The sequence below is a fragment of the Galeopterus variegatus genome, unplaced genomic scaffold (genome assembly GCF_000696425.1).
Source record: "Galeopterus variegatus unplaced genomic scaffold, G_variegatus-3.0.2 Scaffold2096, whole genome shotgun sequence".
In the NCBI taxonomy this organism is placed as follows: domain Eukaryota; kingdom Metazoa; phylum Chordata; class Mammalia; order Dermoptera; family Cynocephalidae; genus Galeopterus; species Galeopterus variegatus.
Window position 1 is genome coordinate 230,775 of NW_007728207.1, and position 17,122 is coordinate 247,896.

At 45.6% G+C, this 17,122-nt stretch overlaps 1 protein-coding gene across 1 annotated transcript in view; it reads right to left on the reverse strand.

Moving 5' to 3' along the window:
- LOC103596746 (regulatory-associated protein of mTOR-like) overlaps window positions 1-17,122 on the reverse strand; it is a 144,175-nt gene that overhangs the window by 52,441 nt on the left and 74,612 nt on the right. Inside the window, exon 3 of the mRNA XM_008580441.1 lies at window positions 16,234-16,293. Within this exon, the coding sequence (XP_008578663.1) occupies window positions 16,234-16,293 (60 nt within the window). The remainder of the gene's footprint in view (window positions 1-16,233; window positions 16,294-17,122) is intronic.

A 17,122-nucleotide genomic window follows, 5' to 3' on the forward strand; every position in this document is an offset into this window, starting at 1 on the left:
CAATAATTTTTAGTCTGGATTTAAAAGCAAAACTAAACAAAAGCCAATTCTACCTTGCTAAAAAGAGATAATCCTTAAATATATATAAGTATGAAGAAGATGCATTCTGCAAACAATAACTGAAAGACAGCTGTAGAGCTATGTCACTATCCAAAAAAGTGGACTCTAAGGCAAAAAGGCATCACCAGAGAAAAAAGGTAACATTTGTTGATGATAAAAGGTCCATTCCTCCAGAAGGAAGAATTGGTCATGGCAATTCTGTCCTTCTGCAGTTCTAAAGGTCAAAGCATGTGGTCAAAAGGGACTGGGGGCCAGCCTGTGGCTCACTTGGGAGAGTGTGGTGCTGATAACGCCAAGGCCATGGGTTCGGATCCCTGTATAGGGATGGTCAGTTGGCACACTTGGGAGAGCCTGGTGCTGACAATACCAAGTCAAGGGTTAAGATCCCCTTACTGGTCATCTTTTGAAAAAAAAAAACGGGGGGGGGGGAATGGGCTTTTAATTTAGAGTAAAATAGTAAAAACTCAGAATTATTTCCTCAACAAGAAAAGAGGAGGCAGTTGAAGTATATGTATCAGCAACATATATAATTAGAAATTGGGTAGATTTTCTGCAAAACTAAAAATGGTATAAAAATAAAAAGTAACAACCAAAAAAGAAATGGGGCAGTTTATAAGAAACCATAACACGGCATTAGGCTGATGGCAGAAGAGGGATTCAGGACTACAAATAGAAAAGGACCACCTAAGTATTCACAGCACTATTGATAACTAAAGGATAGAGAATTGGGGACTCATCATGTCTAGGTCCCCAATTAATATAAGAGCAACAAACATTTAAATAAGAACCTTTCAAACCGTTTTATGAGTTCTAGTAAAAAATAAATTTTACATGGGGACTTGATATATACATACACACAATCATATATAAATATACATATTCAAGCAAAGAACCAAAGAACATTCATCTTCCTAGGAAAACAAGGATATTTTCTTCTTTTTTTAAATGCTGGTGGTAACCAACCAAACTGGTTTTATAGCTACTAATAAACCATGACCTGAATTTTAAAAAGCTTGGCTTAAATGAAGCTCTTGTGAATTTTTCCAGGAGGATATATTGGCTCAGAGATATCAAAATGGTTTGATGGTGAACACAGCACCTGAGAGACAGTAGAAATTAGAAGGTTATATAATTCTCTCTTTACATAAGCTGATGGATTTTTTTAAAAAAACTACACGGGCAGCTTGTTTTCTAATGATTTTTAAAAATCTTTTCTCAGAGTCTATAGATCAAATGGTGTATGTTCACAGAGCTGCTATCCCCCTGCATCCCTCCTTTTTGCATTTATTAGCTCCAGCAGAACAGGATCCTGCTAATTTCTACTTGAGAAGTCAATGTAGAAAAATGAAGTTAAATTCTGGAGGAAAAGGAGCGATGGTTTCTATGGCTCGGTGGTGAGCAGGAGTTAATATAATACTGGAGATAATTCAGCTTTTACTGAAGTAATTACAGCATGAGAAAGTACCGCCCACCCCTGGAGTCGACAACAACAGCAGCGCCAAGCCCAGGAGCGGGTCCTACTGGAGCTGCCAACAACAGTCGAAGGGAAGAACGGGCCAGAGAGGGCGGGAGCAATCTCTTGTTTGCTCATTCATCATGTTCACGGCACAGTGAAAACCAGACTCCTTTTTATTAAATAGTGCAGATTCTAAAACCCTTCAGAAATAAATCTGAGCCCAAATTTATTTTTGAAGGATTATTGCAAAAGCGGATTTTCTTTGGGCTTCAAGTGTTAGGATGGATCTTCAGACAGCTCCTTTCCTGAGAGGTGTAGGCACAGGAGCCATGTGGGAGAAGTCTCCTCCAAGCAGCAGAGTTCTTTTGAGAAGCTGCTAAAAAGCCTGTCACGTTTGGGAAAAGCAGCTTCTAAAATAAGGGGAAGGGAGAGAGACTCCAGACGAATCCCGAGGGTGCACTTCCTTCTCGAGGCGCTTGCTACCTTCTGGCTCTGTCTCTCCAGATGTCTCCTTTTGAAAGTATGAGGCACCCTTACCAGTGAGCTTCTTTGCAAAAATCTGGTCTAAAGAGGGTGTGAGAAGAGAAGGGGAAGCTTTGCAGGAGTGGAGGGCTGAGCTCACCTGCCATCCCACTGTCTTAACAGAGATTGCTATCAACTTCCCTTGACAGTCCTGAGCTGATCCGAATAGGTAGTCTTTGAAAGACTGTAAAATGCCACGGTCACTCCCTAGCCTCGCTGTAAATTATGTCTCTTCCCGTGAATTTGTTAAAACACACAAAAGCAACAGTTTCCAAATACAATCATGTTGTGTTGCTCCTGATTTTCTGGGATAATTTTCCTCTGAGGTTTCCTGGTGGGACTGTGTTAAACAGAAGGCAAGCTCCTCCTCCTCCAGCCATGTACCTGGTGCGTGGGCCAAACTGACTGGTCACTCCTCCCACACCATAGATGTCCATTCATGTTGTCATGTCCACATCAAACTCTTGTTCCAGGGCTTGCCAATTAGCTCAGCTGGTTAGAGTGTGGTGTTATAACACCAAGGCCAGGGGTTCAGATCCTTGTACTGGCCAGCTGCCAAAAAAACCCGCCAAAGGAACAAAACTCATCTTCCTTCCCTCATAAGACCTTTCCTGTCCTCAACAAAAAATAACCTTTTCTCCCTCTTAACACCCACACTCACAAACATGTGGAATTTTAAGAGATGCTACGTCCTTCAGCATTCTGCTCGGTTCAGAGATGGGGGACGGAATCACACAGACCTGGGTTTGAATCCTCCAGGCTCTGCCACTTCTGGCTCTGTGACTTTAGGCAGGTTACCTGACTTCTCTGAGACTCAATCATTTCATCTATAAAGTGAAGAAAGTACCACCTGATCCATGACAAGACAGAAAAGTGGAATGAGTGAGCACGTAAAGAGTTTTGCACAGAACATGGAACATAATAAGGGCTCAGGAAATACAGCTGCTCTGATTTATTTGTTACCAAAAAACCTCCACAAGTTTTAAAGTAAATTAAATCAGAAATGTTGAAATTGCCCAAATAAATTGAACTTCTAAGTTGAATATAACATACATGATAATTTTATGAGCAACATAAGTTACATGTAGCACATTTTCATGTTTATAACCTAGAAAGTGGTCTTAGAGAAAATACTGGCAAATCATATATCTGACAAAGAATTTATATTCAAAATATGTAAAGAACACATAACTCCATAAGACAACCCAAATGAAGAATGGGTAAAAGATTCTAACAGACACTCCACCATAGGAGATATACATGGAGAGCCAATAAGCACATGGTTAGCCGTATGCAAGTTGTAAATTAAAACCACAATGAGTCCACTTCCCACGAGGATGGCTATAATCAAAGAGGCAGATGATGACAGATGCTGGTGAGGATGTGGAGAAACTGGAACGCCCATCACTGATGATCACATAAAATGGTACAAATGTAGAGAAAGAAAGTAGATTTGTAGGTGCCCAGAGCAGGTGGTGGGAATGAAATTAACTACAAATGGGTAAGGAGGATCTTATCAGACTGACAAAAATGTTTTAAAATTGGATTATGGGCCGGCCTGGTGGCACACTCGGTAGAGTGCGGTGCTTGGGAGCGCGACAGCACTCCCGCTGAGGGTTCGGATCCCATATAGAGACTGGTCCACTCACTGGTTGAGCGCGGTGTGGGCGCGACACCGAGGGTTGCGATCCCGTTGCCAGTCGCAGTACGGGCGCGACACTGAGGGTTGCGATCCCGTTACCGGTCACGAAAAAAGACAAAAAGGAAAAAAAAAATTGGATTATGATGATAGTTGTACATGTTGGTAGATTTATTAAAAACCCAATTGTACGCTTATAATGGGTATGTAAATTATACCTTGTAGGGGGAATATAACAGCCAACATGGTTGTTAGTTGGGAGCAGACCCCGGTTACAAAAGATAGATTAACAGGGGAAAAACAACAGAAGATTATCTATGTGTACATTTCATATGCACGTGGGAGACACCAGGAAATGACAGGTCTCAAAGAGAGACAGGTCTTGGGCCGGCCTGTGGCTCACTCAGGAGAGTGTGGTGCTGATAACATCAAGGCCACGGGTTCGGATCCCATATAGGGATGGTCGGTTTGCTCACTGGGTGAGCGTGGTGCTGACAACACCAAGTCAAGGGTTAAGATCCCCTTACCGGTCATCTTTAAAAAAAAAAAAAAAAAAAAAGACTGACAGATCTCAGTTCCAGCTTATGTAGCTTTCTGGATGTTGGGAAAATAGAATAGTTTTTCAGGCTCCCTTGCCTTGGGGCAGGTTGGGGGTGGTCTTTGCAAGCAGGTTGTGTGTGTGTGGGTGGAGTTGGTGCGCCTGCATGGCTTGACTGGCGTCTGCCTCGGGCGGCCTCTGCGCACACAGCCGTGCTCTCGAACCTACGGCTTCCAAGGACCTGTTTTCTGGTTGCCTAGCTCATAGACCTGTGTGTGAGGGGTCTGGCGACCCAGCCTGGCATGTGAAATGTTTGTGACCCAGTCTGGAATGGGCTTGAGGGATCTGTGAGCTCCAGACCCAGCCCTAGCTTGACACTGGAGAAGTGACAAGACAAAGGACAAGGACTTTGAGTCTCGGGGGGGGGGGGGGAAGCTAGAAGGCCAATAGCTGGCAGATGAAGTCTGGTTAGCAAAGCTGCTTCATGTCCATTCCTCGGGTGCCATCTCCAGGACCATGAGGGCCCAAAGTCATCTCCAGAGGCTGACCTTCGCTCTCTGTGGTAGAAAGGGAGAGGGATGCCTATGTCTTCGTAAATCTGTGTCCTGCTTTCAGGCAATTAGAGGGGGAACAAAGAGCTCTCCTGCATCAAAGACAGTGAAGAAACTGTCTTTAGCACAACAATCCCTCATGTTTTAGAAGGTGCATTCTGGTCTTGCACAATACCTATGGGACATGCAATACATGGCCACGCCACATCTGTTTGGGTCATCATCATGGAAATAAGCTTAAAGATCTCAGTTAAGAACAAGACAGCCCTCCCGCTGGCTGCCGGGTCCCCCCAAGCGTCCTCTTGCCAACAGAAGCCGTCAGCCAGTCCTTGTGCCACTGCTCCCTTTGGTGGCTGCTGCTCTTAACAGACACTGATTCACAAAGCAAAACATTTAACTTAGGTAATGCCCAAACTACCAGGTACCTCAGTTTCCCATTGGATGCAGTGATCTAAGTCAGACTCAGAGGCCACTGTGGACTCACGGAGTGCTCCCAGATGAGTGTGTTGACTGTGAATACTGAACCACACTCGGATACCATCCAAGCCTATGCTCGACTCAGAGTCTGCAGGGCTCCTGTCGGGAATGCTTCCCCCAGCCTCAGCTGGCTCCTTCTGGCCAGGTGGATCTCAGTGTAAGTGTTACCCTTCAGACAGGCCTTACCTGGCTGCTCAAAGAACCAGCCACTATTTCATATCACCATATAGCACTCTTGGTAATCTTATATTTTTGTTATTTATGTTTTGATGTTTCTGTCCCTTGATTAGAACGTAAATTCAATGAGAGCAAGACTTCAAGTGTCCTGTTACTATCCAGAGCCTAGAACAGAACCTGGCACACAGCAAGTCCTCAACATACATTTGCTGAATGAACGAATGACTGGTGCAGGAAACAAACGCACGGTTCGCTAAGTGCCTTTAAGCTTGGAACATGAGGTGTCCTCTCACACACTGGCGTCTCACACACAGTCAGAAGATGAAATACTCGGATGAGAGCAGGTGAGCTCTTTCTCTGCAGAGGCCACACGACACAGTGACCACAATCAAACAGCATGACTACAGCAGGCAAGAGCAGACTCAGAACCCCACCACTCGGGGGCAGATTCACCTTCAACGACAAACTCTCAAAAAACTGTTTTTAAAAAAAGGTAGCCTGAGAAAGGAGAGAAAACATGTCTGCACAGGCAAGTACAAAAGTGGGGCACAGCAGGCCTCAGCTCTCAGACCGCAGGCACTGAGCAACCCGCAAGAGACGGTTCCTACACAAGAGCAAGTGTCGCCACAAGAAAGGACAGCCCGAGGGTGACCCACGAAGTGTGTGCTCAGCCTCACCATGGTCTTTTCCTCTCTCACCACCTGGGAGCCTACCTTTAAATAAGAAAAGCCACCATCAGAACGACGTGCACCCCGTACCTCCTGCACCCCGCACCTCCGTGCAGCAAGGGTGTCCCCATTAGAGACTCCCAGCACACGTTTTCCTCAGGACACTAGGAACCACCCAGGGCACCTCACTGGCCAGGAGGCGAGATTAGTGCCACAGATGTTGACATGCACCGTGCTGTGCTGGGAAGGCCTTTGTTTTGATGACAAAGGCCAGGATGTCGGTACCACTGGGAAGGAAACGGAAGCTCTCCATGCAGTGTGTGGGTGCCCCCCGGCACCCTGGTGATGTGTCCACGGTCTCATCTCAGAACCGAGCGACCCCACACTCGCCTATCAGGACAAACGATGGAGGCCTTGCTGGGGGGTGTGTGTCGAACACAAAGGGGAGCCAGTGCCCCTTGTTTTCCCTTCTGCCCATAGATGGATTGGAGCAGAGGTGCCAGGCAGCGCTGATGGATGCCACTCTTGCTGCGGGGGGAAGAGCTGCTCCCCCATCGTGTCATAGCGTCCCCACAACTCCGCCCAATACTCACATTCTTTCTGCTGTGCAATCTATGGAGGTCTTGTTTTTCCCACTTTATTTCTAAATTAGCTTCTAGTGCCTCATTATTCATCTTATCAGTGACTGGCAAATGTTAATGAATTACTGATTTTTTACCTTCAATCAGCAGATATATTTATGTTAGAAAGAAAGGTAATCTTTGAATCAAGACTGGTATCTTTAGATAGTTTTCCTTTCTAACATAATCCATGTGTATGACTCTGACTCACCAGTGGAGTAAATTCTAATCACGGCTACTGTACCTGTGACGTGGGCGCGGCCCCACGCAGACCCTCTGCTGCGCCACGGTTTCCCCATCTTTTCAAAGGTAGATAACCACAGCACCTACCTTCGAAGGGCTCTAGCAAAGATTAAGAGGTAATGTATGTAGAGCCTTTAATACAGTACCTGACACATATCAGGTGCCCAGTAAATGTCACGTGTTCTTGTTACTCCTAGTTCTTGACCAGAAGAATCATAGATTGCCATGTATGTATTCTCCAGCAAAAGCTCACGTGTCTTCTTACGTTTTCCTCACTGCATCCCCAGGACTCAGAGGAGACCAGAATTCTTACAGATGGAAACCAGAGATAAGGTAACAAAAATGCTTAAAGTTTCAAAGCCTGAATCAAATCCAAAATTCAGGGCTCTCACTTTCAAGCCTGCTGCTCCTGTGCGAAATGGGCCAATGTGCTATTTGAGCTTCTGGAGAAGCAGGACACAACGACTCATCTTATTCCAGAAGCTGGATTGTTAGCAACTTAAAATATGCTGTTTACACCATCGATGTTAATCATGAATAATTTTTTGGTACGCTCTGAGCCTCCAGTGATCAGAATACCAACGAACAGCTTCGTGGAACAGGTTCAACACCTTTCGGATTCCCTGTAGCTTTCTGAGTCCCCTAATATTTCTAGCACTGTTTAAGCGTTTCATTATTTTGTTTCGGGGCTGAAAAATGTCCCTTAATTTCGAAGCATGGATCTTACTGCCACACTCCCAGAGGACTCAGAACATAAATATGTACTGCAGCAGCAACAGGCTTACTCGTCAGGCTGCTAGGTTAGTGCAGATAATTAGAAACTGGGGGGTCGCTTGAGCAAGGTTCTCTATAATTTACTGCCAGACACAGCAGGTTAATTAGAAAACAAATTCTATCCCTAGCTTAAAGATTGCTAAATAATCATACACACACTGCCACATCTTCCCTCTAGTCTGGTGTTGAGACCCTAAACAATACATTTTGTACATCTGACAAAGGTGGCAAGAGCTGGGTAGGGGATGATATTTGATGTCCCAAGGAGCCTTGCTTTGGAATGGCTGCACCAAGGCAGCTGCGTGACACAAACCACATTCATACCAAATCATCATGCAGCAATTCTCAAACAAGAAACTCCCCGATTTCTCCAGTGACGGTGAAGAAGAGGATAATGACCTAATTCAGGATGGATTTCTGCCCGTCTGGTGGCAGAAAGGGCTGCTGTGGCATTTCAATGTCATGAAGACAATGAGGAAGCCAAGGAGCAAAATCTATGCCTTGCTAAGGGCACTCAGCCACCAAACCCACCGCATGTGGGTCCTGAGGTGCTGCTGGGGTCTCCTTGGCCAAGAGGTCACCTGCTGTGTACTCTGCAGGACAGTACGTCATCACTCAGCGCAACGTGACATTGTGAGGCTCCATCCTAGAGAGCTCTGGCCTTCAAGACCTTGCACACTAAGGGCCGGACGTTGCAGAAGGACAGCTTCAAGAGAGTAGTGGGCAAAAACATGTGGGCACAGGACACATGCCTGCCGAGCTGTGCCACTGGGCCAAGGCTGGGCAGGCACCTGCAGCCTGGCCTCAGCACGACCACATCAGGCTGTGCTCAGGACTGTCCTTCATGTGTGCAGAACAAGGGCCCCTGGGCAGAGAAAAGGGTGGACAGAGTGTGAGCTAGACAGGTTTTTATTTTCTGCAGGTCGTTAAGCTTGAAGGAAACAAGACCCAAAATGTGTGCTTACTACTCTCCCTGTCACATACAAAACGTCGCACGAGTCAGGTGGGACATGGAACTACAGTTGTCCTCAAGCTTAGTGGTGACAGAGGTGTTCCCAGGGGCAAGAAACATCCACGCAGTCAGCTAAAATGAAAGAATAAAACTGTATGTAAAATTTAAGGATTCAGAATCCTTAAAAATAGCAAAAATCAATAGCAGATCACGTTCGACCCCAGCTAACATGATACTCATGTGTTACAAGAAGGTTCCTGACATACATCCATCACAAAATCCCTCCGTAACACCACTGCTTGGACGTCACACGCATGCTCTCTCAGGTGCTTTATTGTGGGTGCCCTCCCCATCTGTAGTGCTTATAATTCTGTTCAAATAATGAACTGCCAAAGAATAAATAAGGGGCTGGCTGGTGGTCTCAGCGACTGGAGTGCAGCCTTATAACACCAAGGTCATGGGCTAGGATCCCTGTACAGGCCAGCTGCCAAAAACAAAATGAAGAACAGATACGACCAGAACAGAACAAGGAGTTGAGCAGGAGAGTCCACTTCTGTCTGTTCCTTTTTTTTTTTCTCTTCCTGCATTTATTCTCCAGACCAAGAAGTTACAGGAAGAGACATAGGTGGGGTTTTGCTAAGTACAATTTTACAAGTTTTACCATAGAAGCTGGTAACATTCAGTAAAAACAAGTCAGATGACATTCTGTTAGGCAATTAAGTGATCCACTAACAAAGGCTTGATATAGCCGAAATTCCTTTTCCCTCTAGCAGCTTTTTAGTAACTTTACATATCAATTAGTAACTTGTCTGTCTTAGAACCAGCAGCCTTGCTGAGTTATGATTCTTATCCTGCAACAGAGACTCAATGCTCTGGGGGAAATTTCCTGTCCTTTGTAAGGTCAGTATTTGAAACTGCAAGGCTTTGGAAAACCAGGCCCTCTGAGGTACATTTGCTTTATGAATCCTCTACAACTCCCCCCCTGTTTATTTATTTAAAAGAAAAACCAAGAGCTATAGATCAGGTTTGCATAGTTAAGAAAAGCATTTTGTTAAGGCAGAGTTAGTATCATTTAGCATGGCAAGTCCTTTTAATTTACTTCAGGCGAGGACAGATAATGTCATCATCTTTCAGGGAGGCTGCAGTGGCGTCAATCCAGGTGCTGTGAATTAGGTGTGATTACCAACTGTTGAAACTCCGGAAAAGTCGCAAAATAGTTGATTCTGAGTCCAGAGCTTGTTAATGTTAATCTGTCCAGGACATTACTGTTTTCAGAGTGTCTAGTCTTATGTAAAATTTTTGATCAATTACAAGTCTTTTGCTTAAGAATAGGATGTCTCATCCAAGTTGCAAACACCCTCTTTAAGGCCAGGAAAATTTAGAGAACTGCTTTTGCAGAGAAGACGTTATTTCTCCCTTTATGATCAAGGCATTCCTCATAAAAGCATTGGTGATCAATATCTTGATTGAAAAGGTCTTACTTTTTTTCTTGTATAAATCTCTCGGTGTTGGGAAGGCTCTTTCTCAGGTGATGATAGAAAGAAGCATCTCGGCTCACTTTCTTTCAGTGATCTGTCGCACGTTGCTGGGATTAAGAGTCCCATGCTCTACTGACTGAGCTAGCTGGACAGGGAAGGACCTTTCCCAGATGGTCTGTGCCCCACGTCGGGGGGGAAGATGAACAGCAGGATGAAGCAGCAGCGATGCCAACATAAAAGAGGGATCAGCAAATTGGAAATGAGACATGCTATCTTATATCCAAAGTTTTAAATTATATCTGGGATTTCCCTCTTGACGAGGTGAGTAGACGTCCTCTTTTTCCTTCACCTCTTTTGTCGAGGCCTCCCCTTTCGATGGGGACTTCCCTCTTGACGGGAACCTCTGTTTTCACGGGATGAGTGGACGTCCTCTTTTCCTTTCCCCTCTTTTGTCGAGGCCCCCCCTTTTATCGGGGTGACTGGCAGAAGTACTCTTTATTTTCCTTTCCAAGGCTTGGCAGGTCGGTCTCCAATCCGTGGACCCAGAATCTCCTCACATGGGGCACCATTTGTTGCTCTGCCTCCCACGGATTTGTCACCCCTTTTCCCCTGGGTGATGGAGCCACCAAAGATAACTCAAAGCCCATCTCTTTTGAGCAGTGAGAAGCCCCAGAAAGGGATTAATATTCCAGGACCCTCAAGCACAAGGCGTCCTTCCATTTAGGAAATTAAACATTTAGGAAATTAACCCACTTCTGTCTGTTCCTACAAATGCAATTAAACACAAGTTGTCCTACCAGTTAGCCTGCATCCAGCTGACTCACAGAGCTGCACTGTACACCTGTGCAGGCTCCGGCTCTGCACGTGAATGCCACGTCGGGCCTGGGAGGGACAGCAGTGCACCTCCTCCCTAGGGAGCGAATGCTGCATGGAAGTCAGGCTGACAGATGCCCTCGGTCAGTTTTAATGTACACAAGACTCAAGGAACCCGGACTCCCATCTCTCTTGGAAAAGGCACTCATAGTGAGCAGGGACAAGGGGGAGCGTCACCTGACACAGGATCTCCAAAACCTCACCCAGCACCCACGATGACAGCTTTGCCAATACTGTACAAGTGTTTTTATTAAGATCTCTCAACTGCTCAAAAATTTATATATTTTGAATTATTCTGGGCTTCTTGAAACATTAGCTACTTGGAAATTTTTAAAAAGAACCACTTGCGCTACCTGGGCTGGTAGGCAGTGCCTCTGCTCCAGTGTGGCTTACTCCTGTGGCCAGGAAGATGACTCTCAGGTGAATGTGTATCATAGGGTGCTGGTTAAAGACCACAACCCCACTGCTCCCAGCTGTGACAAGAGCTGGGGAGGAGGTGGCTTTGGAACGAAGAGCGACCTCCTGCTGACCATGAAGCAGGGGATGGATGGTGACACTTCCAGACTCTCCAGCGTCTTTACACCCCTTACTTCTTGGGAGAGTCACCTGCTGTCCACGGCAGTGGCCACCCTGCCGTGCTTTAGTTATGTTGGCCTACACTCTCTTCTGGTGTTTCTTTTTACTCCCCCACATTACATATTAATTTTATTTAACTGGTCATATAGCAAAATGACTTTTTTGGTGTACAGTTCTATGGGTTATAACACACGTATAGATTGGTGAAACCACACTGCAATCAGGAAATGGAACAGTCCATCACCCCCAAACTCCCTCCTGCCAGCCCGCTTCACACCCTCTTCACACTTCTGACTCCTGGCGACCACTGATCTGTTCTCCGACACTATACTTTTTTAGAATATCACAGAAATGGAATTGGACTGTATGCCACTCTTGGAGACTGGCTTCTTTCACTCGGCACAATGTTTCTGGGAATGTTTGTGTGTATCAAAAGTCTGCTCCATTTTCTTGTTGACAGTGCCCATCGTACGGATGCACCTGTCTGTTTATTCATTCATGCCATGAAGGACCTTTGACTACTCCATGTTTGGGGTGATGATGAATAGAGCTCTATAAACACCATGTATGGGATTCTGTGTGAACAGAAGCTTCCACTCCTCCAGGGCATGTATGCAGGAGGTCCGCTGGGCCACAGGGTAAGTTACAAGGAAATGTATAACTGGTTAGCTCAGCTGGTTAGAGCACGGTGTTGTTAACATCAAGATCAAGGTTGAGGGTTTGGATCCCCAGATTGGCCAGCTTCCAAAAAAAAAGGAGCAGCTGCCGAACTCCTCAGGAGTGGCTGTGCCTCTCTGCCTTCCCAGCACTTGGGCTCCCTCTCCAGCACCTGGCGTGGTCAGTCTGGAACTCCATCTGCTCTAGCAGGCACGCAGTGACATCCCACAGCGGTTTTGACTTGAACTTACCTCCTTGTGATTTTTTGGCTGCTGGCCGCATGGGTGGTGACTTTGAGAACCTCTTCATGTGCACATCTGCCACCCTTAAGTCCTCTTATGTGAAGTGTCTCTTCATGTGTTTCACCCACTTTTTCATTGGGTTTTATGTCTGTTGTTTTTGAGTTCTGATATTTCCTACTACGTTCTGCATACGAGTGTCCTTTGTCAGGTATGTGATTTGCAAATATTGTATCCAAGTCAGCAGCTTGTCTTTTCACTTACTAGGAGTATTTTTCATGGAGTAAACATTTGCCGATTTCTCTTTTTTGTGGACCATGCTTAGGATGCCATGGTGCTGTGCCCATTTTTTTTTTTTTTTTTGTCTTTTTCGTGACCGGTAAGGGGATCGCAACCCTTTGTGTGGGGTCGCCCGCACCGCGCTCAGCCAGTGAGCACACCAGCCAGTCCTATATAGGATCCGAACCCGCGGCGGGAACATCGCTGCTCTCCCAGCGCCACACTCTCCCGAGTGTGCCACGGGGCCGGCCCGTGCTGTGCCCATTTTAAGTTTCAGAAAGGGAAAGGAAAAGGAGGTGGTTGTCCTGACACCAACATTTTGGTCAAAGGAGGACCTCTGTATGGTGAGCAAGACCACAGAAGGGCTGTTCAGAGACCATCCTCCTGGCTGGTCCTGCCACTTATCAGGCAGAAAATGTCACTCTGCTGAATGGAAATAAATGCCAGGTTCCCTTTCAGTCAAATAAGGGGGTTTGATTAATAACTTAAAAAAAATTTTTTTTAATTACTAGGTGATTTTTAATAGCTCTTTTTTTCTTCCTCTGGAGTCTCAGAACATGTGATGCTGTTTGTCTGAGTCCATGTGGCTCGATAAACATGAGCAGAGTCTCATCTGCAGTGGCCAGGAGGGGACGGCACACTCCTGGGCCATCTGCATGGAGTGCTGGGAGGCTGTGCAGCATGCGGGCAGGGGATCTGGGCACAGTTGCTGCCCTTGCCAATGGGGAAGGGATAACACAACCCTGTCCACATTTAGAGGAAACTCTGGAAAGAGTCAAACAGGCAAAAAAAAAAAAGAATCAAGAACTTATTCAAACCAACAGAAGCAACCTACTTACAATAAAAGGTAACTTGGCTGAAATTTCAGTGGATATGGTTTACTTAAGAAATTATATCTATACAGTGTGTATGTGTACATGTGACAATACCTGTATATAGCATAAGTAATACAGAGTTCTATAATTCAGGAAATGGATGGGGAAATAAAAACCCAAAAGAAGGACCACAGCAATGATTGGAAAGTAGAGTTCTAAGAAAACAGCTTTGCAAAACTGCAGTCTCGCCAAGGCACCAAAGCAGACTGATGGACATGACAGATCATTTTGTCTCGTCTTTTCTTATTTGTAAAACTCTTTTCCATGTGATGTTTCCCAGTTACATGCTATCAGTCTAGCATTTGCCAGTGGCTTTCTAAGCCCCAGTACTGCCTTGAGGTGTCTGCATCATATCCCTCGGTGGCCTGGCTTAGAACCTCAGCAACCTGAGCCCATGCCTGCCCAGGCGGGAGTTGTGAACATCTGCCTGGGACTTGGGTAAGCTGGGAGAGTCTTTAAGAGCGGACACATTAAACCTATGTCGCTCAGCCCTCGTCTGCCATGCTGACCCCATGTCCCACCAGCACCATGAGCAGGAAGAGCACAGAGCAGACAGGAAGAGGACGAGGCACCATGTGGACAACTCCAGGTTGTCGAGGTCAGCAGAGGCTCTTTCATCGATGACCATTTGCAGAGAATTAGCAAATGTGTGCCCGGGATGCACAGGTGTGCCATAAACAACTTCTAAAAGCAGCTAGTGGACAACTGGTAACTTGTACGCATCAGACCACCTACTGAGGGGAGGACGTTGGTGACACGTGGAACGAGAGCCTGAAATCTGCACTGTAAGTGATCACTGTGAACACCAGGCCAACCATGTGTGCTCAGCCTACTGCCACCCCCATGCTCTGTACGCCCTGCTTTTCCTGCTGTGTCTGAGCTGGGCCAAGTGACTTTCCAGTTGTGTGGCCTGAGGAGTAACACAGTAAGCTCTCTGAATACAGCTGACCTGCCGGTCCTCAGTCATGCCCTGCAAAGCTCCCCACGACCTCAGAGCTGGTGCCCTCAACCTACTGATAACCTGGAGCTCACACCCCTGCCTGGGCCAGCCTCACCTTTCCAACAGAGGATTCTGATTCACTGCCATCTGGAGTGGGGGGTTGTGATCACCAAGACCTACTCTGGGGCTGAGGGACAGCCAAAGCTTTTCTTTACCTTGCTGGCACCGATCAGTGTTGCACTGATTCTTTCTGGTCACAGTTATCCCATTGTGCTGTGAACCAAAGCGTCTAAAGCAGACAAATGCAGAGACCCGTCACAGGATTTCCTTAGACATTTGTTCAAAATCTAAGAGAAACTACTTGCAGTGAATTGTTTGCAGATGTCCTCATTATATGTTATTGATTCTTTCTCTTAAATTTACCTGGACATGTATTTTACATGATGACACTTTTGTAAAAAAAAAAATTAAATAAGACAGAAAAAAGTCAAAGTCCCTTAACGCTGCTTGTCCCTCTCATTTTTCCAAATTCCACTTTCCTACCCAGAGTGAACCCCACATGTATTGTATCGTGCCGCTTTTCACGTGCATTTACACACACAGAGTGTGCCTTGTTTGGAAAACACTCTCGGCGTTCTACAGTGTGTATCTCTCCTCTCACAACACATCTGGTGGACAGCCCCAGTCACCCCAGCATAGTGGTTGTTTGCTCACCTGCCACATGGTGAGTGCTCTGCTATGGACGCGCCCCGTTGATCTCATGGTACTACTGGTGGACATTTAGGCATAACAGCCTTGTACATTTTCCTGTATATACAAGGCAAGCACTTTTCTAGGAGAGAAACTTACAAGTAGCTCTTCTTTTCCTATTTAATTTAATAAATTCAGGCCTTAGCTATTTTAATACATAGTTTTGTATACCAAGATGTGGAAGACAATTATCTTGTATGTTAATTTTAGAAGACATGGGGTTTTAAACAACCCATAATTTTCTCATACTGCCTAGATGAATGAGAATAACTTAAGATGAGTCAGTCAAATGCACATATAAACAAATAAACAAAAATATGCAGGTCAAGTTTAGAGTCATGAGATATTATTTCAGATCCAAAGAGATTCAAAACTGGAGGCAGACAAGTGGGTCCATGGGCCCGCAAGGACTACGGGAGGCAAGTGTGATTTTTAAAAAGGCTCCCCAAAGGACATCTCCTCGCTGAACCTGGGTGTTTCATCATTCACCATCTGGAATCAGTACGCCCTGAGATGGGAAAATGGGTGGCAGGCAGAATGAAAAGCTACAAAATAAATAAGGTAAATCTAAGCTGCGATCCAGCCATTTCAGTCAGGAAAGCAGAAATGATTCGTACGTGTAGCGATGGGTTTTTGCTTTGGCTTAGAGTCTGGAGTATTTTCAGATGTTCCAAAAAATAAGCTTATTATTTCTCTGTTAATGTGGCCCGTTTTACACTAGGCACCAGTATAAATCACAAACAGAGCCTTAACTAGAGAACAAAAGACACATCTACATGAAAGAGGACGTCCCTATGCTGACAGTAAAGCACCCCTGAGATCCGAGTGGGAAAAGGAGAAGAATCCTGTCAGCTCCAGAAAGCTGCGAGAGCCTGAAAATCATACTCACTTTTCTATCAGATCCAGCGTGACTCCAGGCACCAGACGGACACACTTCTGCATGCAAAACCTGCAGGGAGAAGAAAACCCGTGAATGACACGGACAGAAGTTCTCATGAGAAACTGCAACAGGCCAGCAGAAAAAGGAGGTGGGGACTGCCGTGTCAGACAAACAAACGCAGATGTTCTTAGTTCTGGTGGCTTCTGGATTTACGACGAAAACCTCATCATCAACCTGTCAAAGGCACAAGACTGTAGAGCTGCAATAGGAAGTTGTCAACAGAAAGGACAGAAACCAGTGTGCAGTCACATGAAGGCTAGACCCTGGACAGGAGCACCAAGAGACGTAAAATAAAACTAAGCTTCTAAGCTAAATACTGGAGAGGACTGGACTTTTCTTTTTTTTCCTTATTAACCAAGTGAGCTGGGGAGAGCATTGCAGGAATGAATGACTAACCTCAAGGCTCATAAAAGGAACGTGAGGAAAGACAAAGAAACGCCATATCATTTTAATTCTCATAAAATCATCCGAGTCACAGCTCAGAGACTGCATATCTGCAGGCAAATCCGTCCTGAGAGCTACAGCGGAACCAGCCAGGTTTTATCTAATTTGTGAACATGAATGCAACACGGAGGCTCATCTCCGTTTTCTTCTGTCAGGACAATCAGCTTGCAGCAGGATAGAGCAGATAGTAACAAGGAGTGAAGGGGCAACTTATGTTTAGCAGGAGAAACGTAAAATGTTTAATTCTACAGCTTTTAAAATTAAGAATAAATAGCCCTCTTCAAAAACATAGTGGCAGGTACATAGCAAATACTCACATCTACAGGATGTATTTTCACCTGTGGCAGACAACTGGAGGTTGCTGGCCCAGGAGAGGGACTAGGGCAAGGCCCCG